We start from the raw sequence: 11,131 nt of genomic DNA, 5'->3' as shown, positions 1-11,131 counted from the left end.
AAAATTTTCATCAGTTGCGTTTTATTAGAATTAGTCAATTTCCTAAACCTTAAGAATATTTTAAGAAATTTGCCCTATTTGAAAGTTTGTTTGTTAATGTTGTCAGCGCAAATCCACCTAGAGGAGAGATGGGGATTTAGAATAAACCTGTAATTTCACATGTGACTGAGAAATAAATTTATTGGTCTAAATAAATCAAGAGAGAACTAAAAAGTATGGCAAACCCGCTTCAACCCAAACAAAAGCAGTATTAATACATAAAAAATAATAGCAAAAAGATGGGGATTTCAGGCCCCTTCATGGTCAATGTCTCAAGTCTCCACATTGAATTGAGATAAAGTAATAAAAAGGTTAAAAAAAGGATAAAGGAAAAGGAAAAGAAAGAAAGCATTTCCAGAGAGGCATTTATCCAGTGTATGGTATTTCTCTTTAAACCTCTTTCCTTTCCCGTGGATGATCAGAAGCATTTCCTGTGCACAATAGATGGCCCAGACTCATCGTACTCTCCCTTTGAAATCCACATCTGCAGTAAAAGAGGAAAAAATTCACCTAATCAGATAACTGCCAATTGCCTTCTGTGGCTTAAGTATGTTGTTTTTTCCCTTATTTGTGTGGTTTACGTATGATTTTAACATGCCTTTGTATGTCTAATGCCATTAGTGAAGCCAATACCTGCTGGAAAGTGCTGAGAGATGCCAAGATGGAACCCCCAATCCAAACGCTGTACTTCCTCTCAGGTGGAGCAACAACCTTGATCTTCATGCTGCTGGGTGCTAATGCTGTTATTTCCTTGCTCATCCTATCAGCTATGCCTGGGAACATGGTGGAGCCACCACTGAGGACGATGTTGCCATATAGATCCTTCCTAATATCCACGTCGCACTTCATGATAGAGTTGTATGTCGTCTCGTGAATGCCAGCAGCTTCCATACCAATCATGGACGGCTGGAAGAGAACCTCTGGGCATCGGAAACGCTCAGCACCAATGGTGATCACCTGCCCATCAGGCAGTTCATAGCTCTTCTCTACAGATGAGCTTGTCTTGGCTGTCTCTAGCTCTTGCTCATAGTCAAGAGCAATGTAAGCGAGCTTCTCCTTCATATCCCTCACAATTTCACGCTCAGCAGTGGTGGTGAAGGAGTATCCACGCTCAGTCAAGATTTTCATCAGTGCATCCGTCAGGTCACGGCCTGCAAGGTCAAGACGCAGGATGGCATGTGGGAGGGCATAACCTTCGTAGATGGGAACAGTGTGACTGACACCATCTCCAGAGTCCAAGACGATACCTATGACCATGCACGCATCCACATGTTACCATAACAAGCTGTTAAAATTCCATACTAATATGAAAATCTACAACTTTTTTGTCTGAAACTATATATTCCAAGTCCAATAATCAAGAAAATAAAACCCAATAAATTTCCTTACCAGTTGTACGACCACTGGCATAAAGGGAAAGAACAGCCTGAATAGCAACATACATTGCAGGAGTGTTGAACGTCTCAAACATGATTTGTGTCATCTTCTCACGGTTAGCCTTTGGGTTGAGAGGTGCTTCAGTGAGGAGAACTGGGTGCTCTTCCGGGGCCACACGGAGCTCATTGTAAAAGGTGTGATGCCAGATCTTCTCCATGTCATCCCAATTGTTCACAATACCATGCTCAATTGGATATTTCAAAGTTAAGATACCACGCTTAGATTGAGCTTCATCCCCAACATAGGCGTCTTTCTGGCCCATACCAACCATCACTCCAGTGTGGCGAGGCCGGCCTACAATGCTGGGAAAAACAGCCCTTGGAGCATCATCTCCAGCAAATCCAGCCTGAAAAATAAAGGTTTTTTTAGAAGAATCAACACAAATTCCTAACTCGTAAACATAAAAGCCAACTGCCATTAAATACACCTTCCTTGAGAAGCAGCTATTGCCAAACATAGAATCTAGATACTAGAATTACAATAAATCCCGGTTTGGGTACCTTGACCATTCCTGTCCCATTGTCACAGACGAGAGGTTGAATATCTTCACCATCTGCCATATTCTATTACCTGCTTTTGAGTCACCAAAAGACACCAAATTTAGATTAAAACAATTAAAGAAACTTGGAGACAATGGCATCCATTCGTCATTGTTACACCAGCTTGATTAAATTACCAAGAAGTATTGACCCAATTAACCTTTCAAAATTATAAGGAGACCAAAGGCCAATATATAACCCATGGTAATCAGCTCCACTTCTTTGCCCACCAACATTACTTGATTTCTCTTCATTTAACAATTAATAAACTTATGGTTATTCATTTAGAGGTGCTCACCAACATATATGATTTTGTTTTTCAAAACAAAAATAACTACCATATCTATAAAAACAATATGATTTTGCCGATATCACAGTTGCTTTTGTTTTGAAAGAGAATCATACATATTGGAAAATGCCCCGTTAATCAACTGGAAGATGCATTTCTTTTATGTAAGCGATCAGAAGATGAAGATCATCATATAAAATTGTGGGCACTAGTCAAGAAACATGTATATATAGGCCAGTGGAGAGTGAGATGCATCAAAAGTATACAAATTCCAATAATTTATAGTTACCAGGTTACTGAAGGGATAATTGATAAGGGAACCCATATATTTTATCTTGTTAACACAATTTCTGTGTAACAATCTGAAACAAATAACAAACAGTTGTTCAGTGGTTTCAAAACAATAAGAATCAACTCTAAAAGAGACAAAATAGAAATGCTTGACATCTAAGGTTTTTTTTTCTTTTTTTGAAGAAATTAAAGATTTTATTAAAAAAGTTATTATAAGAATGGGCATGAGTGTATGTAGAGAACTGTGAGAGTTGGAACAATTTTCCTTTAAAAGCAAATATGCGGTAATCACGTCAAGTATTTATAAAATTAAAAGGGGAAAAGCCAAATAAACTTTATCAATTGTTCAAATTAGATGCTTTTTATCTCAAATTGAAAAGATTTTCAAGCACATTTTTCCATGAGCAGTTGATCTCATCACCTATTGATTACCAAAAAATCTTCTATCTTTAAAGTGGTATTACATAACCAAGAATGCATTTCAGGCTACAAGATTTAACCATCTAGCTCTCTAGTGCAATATCACAATCAAATCATACGCTAGCAAAGAGGATAAAAAAAAAAGGAAACGCACTAACCATCAAATAAAAAACGCAGATTAACGAGAGATAGAAAAGGTTCAATTTCTCTCAACAAAAGTCAAGTGGGAGAAGAAACAAGGTCAGGGCAACAACATAAAACATAGACAAATCCGATTAACACCAGGAAATAAAGGTCAGGAACACACTACCAGCAGCATTTTAACAATTATGGGGAGGGTATGACGGATGAAATAAATTGACAGATCAACATGAACAGAATGGAATTGAAATGCAAGAACGATGTTAACCGGGAGAAAGAAACGAGTTAACCAGATTTTATTACTGACCAATCTAATGATCAGACAAATGCAGATCCAACACGATAGCCAACGGAAAAGGTTTTCGAGAATTACATAATATGCGCCAATGCAGCTAAAATATAAGAAGTCTTAAAAGAGCCCGGATCATAAAAACCTACAAAAGCCCCCAAATTCTGTTGCTAATTCTTATTGAAAAGAAACATGGATATAAAAATAAGGATTTGAAAATCAAATTCGGAAAAAAATGAACAAGAGAAGAGTCACATTAGTTTCTTCAATTAGATGATTCAGATAACAAGAATGCGGACCCGTGTTAGCAACTGATTGAAATGTTCTCCTAACGATCGATCCACTAACACTCCGCCAAAGATTGAATCAGAAAAAAAAAATGAATTACCTTTGGAATCCTGGAAACCTGGTTCGTAAGAGACTCCGAAACCCTTTCTCCTCTCCTCTCTCTCTCTCTGACTCGATCACTCTGTCCCCCGTTAGGCGTTAACGACCTCTGAATCACACAGACACAGCTGCCCGCCCTTATATGTTTAAAAAGGAAACTGGTCCAAATGAGACTCCGTCCGTCGCTCCGCCCCAAATAAAATTCCGCTCAAATGAACCACAAATTCACTTCGATCCCGGCCGTTTGTTTTCATAATCGGATCTACGGCCCCAATGACGCGTAAGCATGGTGTTGTGTTGGGAACGGCTGGTTCGAAGGCGAGAGACAAGCTTTTCGCTACTTTTAGCCTTGATGGCAATTATATCCCTATTCTTTTTCTGAATAGTCACATAAATAACAGGTCATAAAGCAAGGAAAATAATTATCAGACAAGGGAAAATCTATCGTAAAGATATAGAATCGAAAGAGTTTTGATCAATCAAAAGCCCATGCATGAATTTTGATAAATAACACTTTATTTGTATCAATTATTTTTTATATATTATATTTTTTTTATATCATAATCCAACCCGACAGACAAGTAACCGGGTCCTCGTTTGACCCGCGAAAAAAATATTGGGTCATTTATTCGGGAAAATAATTATCAGACAATTCTTGTAGTATCGGAAGTATTTGACCAATCAAAATCCATCAGTAAATTTTGATAAATTCCACTTGATTACTTAATACGTTTATTTTGGAATAAATATTTAAGAATTAATTCCTTGAAAGTTGCAACTTAATTTGGAGTATAGTCTTATGTAGTAGCTAGTTTCAAGGAAAAGAACATCTTATTCTTGATCAATGATCCCAAGAAATTTATAATGTTAGACTAAATCATAGTTTTATTATATCTAATAGCATATTCAATTAACCCATGGGATAGGCATTTGCAAGAATGAGATGATGAGATGCATCAAGGAACATTGAGACAAGCTAGGCACAGAGACTGTGAAGTCGCCACGGAGGTTTCAAGTCTGATGATGTAAGTTCGATGGCCGATTTGGCATCACTTTCCAGCCAATAGAGCCAACCGGAGTTGAGGTGGAGACGAGTTTCATATAATTTACTAACAATATAAATTATAGTCCACAAATCACATTTGTTAGCGTTAGCGTTGGGCTGAAATAATAAAATCAACAGAATAGTACGGAGAGATCCAATGCACATTTCTGATAATCTAAGTTCAATTTAGTTATAGTTGAATTATATATAGATCCACCCCAATTTCATCCATTCCAAAATATTTAGCATATATTAATATATTTACATAATATTGATAATTTGATATGTACCTAGCGGGGATGATTGATGAAAGTTCTTCGGATATCATCCTTTTTTGGCCTCACAGATATGCCTATATAATATTCTAGTAATTGTCAGTTCCACTTATAATAGTACTAGTGGGGGCCCCGTGTGGTGCACGGTAAAATTTGAAAGCCAAATAATAAGATCAAAGGAAAGTAATTCACATTAAAATAATAAATGCATAATTATTGTTAATTTAAGATTAATTAAACCATAATTATTGTTAATAAATTATTATTAATTTGTAATTAAATTTAAATAATTGTTGTTAGTTAGTAGAAAAATAAGTAAATTATTGTTTATGATAAGTAATTGAATGGTAATGGGGCAGGTTCGGGGAAAGGACCATATTCCCCATCCCCGACCCCGACCACTACTAAGAAGAAAAGTTACCCTCCATCCCTAATCCCTGACGAAGACGGGTTCCCCGTGGGGACCCGACCAAATTTTTTAATTAAAAATATTTTTGATATATATTTATATATAATGTAAATAATATATACTATATATAGAAAGCAAAGTGATCCATGTCAGCTACCCTCTCCTTTCTCCAAACCCCCTTTCTCCTTAACTCTCTTTCCTTTCCCTTTTCCACCACTCCCATTTTTCCAATTCAACACCCTTTCTCTCCATTCCTTAATTAAGTAAAATAATGAAATTAACCAATTTAATGTTAATTATGTAATTAAAGTTAATTAAAAGTATTTTTAGAAAATATATTTACTTAAAATAGAGGAAAATTTTAAAATACAAATAATATTTTCAATGTATTTTGATATATCTAATGTAAATAACATTTAATATATATATATATAATTAAGGTCAAGGCAGGGCAAGGACTTCACTCTCCATCTCCCCACCCTATTAATCCCCATTGGGTTGTGGAGGTTGAGTATCCGGTGAGGATGGGAAAAATTGTCATCTCTCTAAGTAATTTTAATAATTAAACAACCTAACTAAGTTTTATTAAGCAACCTAATAACTTAAAGGTTTAAAGTGCAAAAAGTTCAGTAAAATAATTAATGTAAATTAAGTAATTATTATGGAAACTAAATAAATCAATAACTCACAAAATTAAGTAAGATAATAAAATTAACCATTTTACTATTAGTTATGTAAATAAATATAATTAAATTAATTAGTGTTAATTATGTAAATTGTTGGTGTTATACAACCCAATAATGGGATCTGCAAGGTTTTGATTCAAGATTTTAATGCAACTCAGATTGTGATTGGCAATGGAAAACGAATATGGAAGTTGAAGATCGTTCAAAATCTTCCCAACATACTTTATCCAATGTTACAAGGAATCGTAACTTGTTCTACTCTATGGGATGTATATCTTACTAATGAGATAAACATCCTAATATGGAAAATGTAATGGACGTCAATTGATGACCAATTTTGATGCCTCTCCCAATAGTGATGGAAAATGTTCAATGGCATGTATAGTCCGGGACCATCTTGATAAGGTGCTAGCAATCAAAGCATACAAACTTGGTATTTGTTCCATTAACCAGGTTGAAGCTTGGGCTGCATGGGAAGCCCATGTCCAAGCTACAAACTATAGGGAATTTCTTATCATCATAGAAGAAGATTTGTCTCTTGTCATCTCATGCCTTAAAAGAAAGGTGGGTGTTCCTTGGAATCTGGAAGGTACTACCTCAAATTTCTTACGAAATAGAGATCTGTTCAAAGGAGATCTTCATTATCAACATGTCTACAAAGAAGCAAATTAGGCGGCTGACTAGCTGGCTCGAGAGGCTCTTTCTTCTTCTTCTTCTCTAGATTTTAGCATCTTATCACTTCCCCTTCTCTTTTTCTTATTTGTTCTATTGATTTTTTAGGACTTACTACCCCCCATTGTGTATACATTTCGGTTTATTTTTTTATTTTTTAAAAAGAGAGAGCATGAAACATGAGTAGTTGTGAGGGGGGGGAGAGGGAGAGAGAGAGAGATTATATGTAAAATATATTGAGTTAATTAACAAATTGAGAGAAAGGGTGCTGAATAGATAAAATGGGAGTGGTGGAGTGGTGGGAAGGGGAAGGAGAGAGAATTAAGGAGAGAGCAATATGGGGGGTTTGGAGCAAAGAAAGGCCCTCTGACATGTACCACCTTGCTTTATATATATAGATATATTCGACCATAACATATCTCTCGGTTTAGGTAGGTATAATTCTATTTTAGGTAGAATAGGTATATGTGATTCAATCCAATAAGTTTTGCAGCCCATAGCCAACTTTAGTGTTCTTCTGAATTGATGGAGTTAGATTTTTGTATTTATGAGGTTAAGGAGGCAATCCAGTTTCTTAGCCCTTGACTTCATGTCCTCCTTCCATTGGGTTGATTTCAACTTTAGAGATACTTTATTAATTGGTTGTGTCTTTAGAGAATTAAGTATCAATTTCGTCAAGTATTATCTCTGCAAGTGCAATTCCTCCATTGTCCCCATACTCCTCGCAAACTACACTTCTACATCCATGTAGAAAGTGAATGCAATTGTGACCATACAAGTCACTTTCCTTGTAATTGGAAGTAATGTTTCACCCTTAAAGGAAAAAAGATTGGGATTAATGCATAATCCTAAAATTTTTGTGTCAATAAGTTTGATCCATCACACAATGTATCAATATTCCAGTACCTAAACTTTCAAAACGTGCCAATTTAGTTATTGCCGTTAGCAGTCCGTCAGGTATCTCTATCATGTGATGATATGTCTAACTTAAACCCTTTAAAATATCAAAATTACCCTTTGACATTGTTCATTGATGCAGCACGATCCGGGCACTCCTAACTAGCTACTGATTGGCTCCTACCTGGCAATGGACGACACCTGAGAAGAAGAAGATGAAGGATTTCCGGGGGATTTGCCCGGTGGGAATACTCCGAAGCTTAAGTTAGAACACTGGGGGAGAAGGTAAAGAGTGTAAAGAGGCTAAGAGTGTAGGTCGCGTTAGATCACTAAGTTCTCAAGATTAACTCGAGAGCAAGTAAATTTCAGATAGGATCTCAGATGTTCGAGAGAGTCCTTCCCTTCAACTAGGGAGCTCTTATATAGGCGTTCTTGTCAAATCGGGCGTAACCGTCACTAGGCTTCTGTCGCAGCCATTACTTACCAGGGCTGCGCAGGTGACCGTTGTAGGGTACTACCCAATTGGATGGGTGACACGTCCTGGGAGGACAGGCACGCCACCATCTATCGAGAGACGTGGGTACAGTCTATTGAATGGGCAGGGACTATGCTGTCAGTCAGGAGACGTGGCGCAGTTTGACGGGTATGGTCTTATCAAATAAAAGCTTCCTTGAGAGCTTCGCGTTGCTTAGTCGCGAGCTGCCTTGTAGCGAGCTACCCTGTCACGCAGCGAGCTATCTTGTCACAAGCTACTTCGTAGTGAGCTCCCATGGGTACTTCAAGGTGACCCTCATCGGGACTGCCTTTGGGGCAGTCTTTCTGCCTAAGTATTGGAGCGAGCTGGTTACCCTAGCTCGCGAGTTGGGATAGTCTTGGAGTATTCCCTTTCGGTAGCTTGGGGGACCTCGAGCTCGCGTTGTAGCGAGCTCCCCCTATAGCAAGCTATGACATAGCGAGTTATCCTGCAGGCTCATTACTTAGTCGCAGTCAGGTTGTGGTGCTGAACTGTTGCTCGTGCTGAATCAGGTCCACGTGTCATTGTCTAAAGGGGTCGGGTCAAATCATCATCCATCATTCATCATCTTCATCCTCAAGAATCAAGATTGAACCAAAGCAACATATTGGTTTCGACAAATTGCTTTTCTCTTTTGGTTTCTAAGAGATTTGGGCATTTGGATGGTTGGTAAAGAAAATTAGATGACACTTGAAGGGTATTTGCACCCTTTCACATGCCACTTAATGGTGGTTAACGGTTTTGTACTAAATTGATACATTTTGAAGTTTAGGGACCAAAATGAGACCCAAAGTACAAAGTACTAATATGCAATTTTCCCTAAAAATAATAAAAGGAGTTTGGGGAATAATTGAATCACTGCATTCTCGAGAAGGGCGAGTTTGATGGGCACTTTAAGATCATAGTAGGGTGATAAGGATGTTTTATCACTAGTGGTTCAAGTGAAATTTCAAGGTTTATGATTTTAGTTAGAGACATTCTTGTAATTTGTCTTTTAACTTTAATGCTACATTCTTTTTTGATAAATGGGAGTGGGTATGTAAGTTAATTGGTGGATCCCATGGAAATGAAATAAATTCGTGTTTGTGTTTTGGTATTTACAGGTTCCATGGAAAATAACAATTCCCAAGTGGCTCCTTTACCTAGGTAAGTAATACCCTATTGAGACTTGGGCAAATCACTTTTCATGACCGTGTGGGAAATTGCTAACATATGATGGAACAATATTATCACTTCAATAATGACACTTTTATGGATAGAAGGGTCATTCATAACTTTGGAAAATAAGAATACTAGCAAGTATACTTATCTAGGAAAGTGTTTTCCGTGAAACATTTGATTGAATAAGCACATTTGCCCAGATAAATGAATTTATGTTTAATGAACGAAGACTAATAGAAAACTTAATGTGAATGCATTTAAAATAAACTATTTTTAGTTGTCCATTCATAGCATGCCATGTCATGTAAAATATCTTAGTAAGGTAGGGGATAAAACTTGATTGCCAAAGAAATCTTAAATTCCTCTTACATTTTCTTCGGAAACCTTTTATTGAATGTTATCAAAATAAAACTTTTTATTGCAAGTTTTAACCTCCTAGTTCTCTTGTATTTCTAATCAAGACACTCATATTCTCTCCTAAAGCCCATGTTCCTTTCCATCCAGCGATCCTTGTCCCCTGTGTAATTGCTTCATATTCAATTAGACAACTACTTTTTCACAACTTGGTTTACATGTGGATGATGGTCCAATTTGCAAGTATGTCTGGAATCTATGAGACCTTAATTGCTAAATTCAATACTTTCTTTTTTTTGTGTATAAAAAATACAAAGGACGAAAGGCTATTGGAGCGGAGTTACAAATGTTTTCTTTTTTCAAAATTAGTGTAAAGTCACGTGTGCATATATGTAAGTCAATGTTTTAAAAGTCAACCCGGAACCGAAACCACTTTGGCCACTAGTTATTAGGTCATGGTTCAACCATTTGGTCTAAAAAGATGGTCCATTGCAATTTAGGCTCAATTTGGAAGGAGGACAAATACAAATATGTGGAGTGCAAAACCTTGAATTTTGTATGTATTTGCATTGTACATATTTGTATTTATACTCTTTCTGAACTAAGCCTTAAAAAATATTTAAAAACAAAAAATGGCCAGAAATCATTGTCTGAGTCAAACGGGTTAATGGTTTAACTATCCAGGACTATTGGGTCACTAATCAAATCAACTCTTTTTGGCGAATGAACAACTCGAGTAAAATGGAACCAGTTGCTTGAACAATTTCTAGGTTGAATGGCCCAACCATCCAAGCCAATGACAGTTTGAAAATCATGGTGCAGGTAAATGGTAAAGATAAAAGGACATGAAATCATATTCAACTTTTATGCCATGCATGCAACAAAATAAAGGCAAGTATTTACTTTATAATAATATGGATTTTATAGGAAGAGATGTATTTAATGGAAATTATTATTTTGAAACCTCTATCTAGTGTTTGTTGGCTAACTTGGGACTATTCCAATGGGGTACATGGAAGTATGGGAGTCTATAGTACAAGGAGCAATCAAGGAACCTACGAGGGAGCACATTCATAGTAGAGTGAATATCACCGGTTGTCATGTGAGAAAGAAACTTTCAAATTTTTATAGTGTTATGAATTTTCCTGAACTTGGTGAAGATGTACATACCAATGGTACCCATTGGGAGTTCATATCTCCGCCAGAGCCGCCCCACAGCACATCTCCGCCATGTATTGAGAATATCTCTCAATGATGACATCATTGATATTGATATTATTATCTCA

At 36.7% G+C, this 11,131-nt stretch overlaps 1 protein-coding gene across 4 annotated transcripts; it reads right to left on the bottom strand.

The window, feature by feature from the left end:
- Window positions 1-228: 228 nt before the first annotated feature.
- LOC148844658 (actin-like) lies at window positions 229-4,189 on the bottom strand. Of its 4 annotated transcripts, none has more exons than XM_088953346.1 (6): window positions 3,834-3,997; window positions 2,594-2,666; window positions 1,977-2,049; window positions 1,429-1,822; window positions 673-1,286; window positions 229-523 (listed from the first exon to the last, which is right to left on the bottom strand). In XM_088953346.1, exons 3-6 carry the CDS (start codon window positions 2,034-2,036, stop codon window positions 458-460), a joined length of 1,134 nt encoding a protein of 377 aa, XP_088809472.1. In that variant the 5' UTR covers window positions 2,037-2,049; window positions 2,594-2,666; window positions 3,834-3,997; the 3' UTR covers window positions 229-457. The 4 variants fall into 4 exon arrangements, with proteins under 4 accessions (XP_088809472.1, XP_088809471.1, XP_088809469.1 ...); XM_088953345.1 differs by having other exon boundaries at window positions 1,977-2,046; XM_088953343.1 differs by lacking the exon at window positions 2,594-2,666 and having other exon boundaries at window positions 1,977-2,046; window positions 3,834-4,189.
- Between the last annotated feature and the right edge of the window lie 6,942 nt (window positions 4,190-11,131).

This window comes from Nelumbo lutea, chromosome 7 (genome assembly GCF_056320005.1).
Source record: "Nelumbo lutea isolate HS-2025 chromosome 7, American lotus-T2T, whole genome shotgun sequence".
NCBI classification, from domain to species: domain Eukaryota; kingdom Viridiplantae; phylum Streptophyta; class Magnoliopsida; order Proteales; family Nelumbonaceae; genus Nelumbo; species Nelumbo lutea.
The sequence above is the reverse complement of the archived record's forward strand: the minus strand, read 5'-3'. Positions and strand labels throughout refer to the sequence as shown.

Coding starts and splice junctions, on each gene's coding strand:
- LOC148844658 (XM_088953343.1), bottom strand. CDS start 2,036: ATGGCAGATGGTGAAGATATTCAACCTCTCGTCTGTGACAATGGGACA. Junction 1,823..1,976: donor ATGGGACAGGAATGGTCAAG/GTACCCAAACCG, acceptor TTTATTTTTCAG/GCTGGATTTGCTGGAGATGA. Junction 524..672: donor CTCTCAGCACTTTCCAGCAG/GTATTGGCTTCA, acceptor CTTTTACTGCAG/ATGTGGATTTCAAAGGGAGA.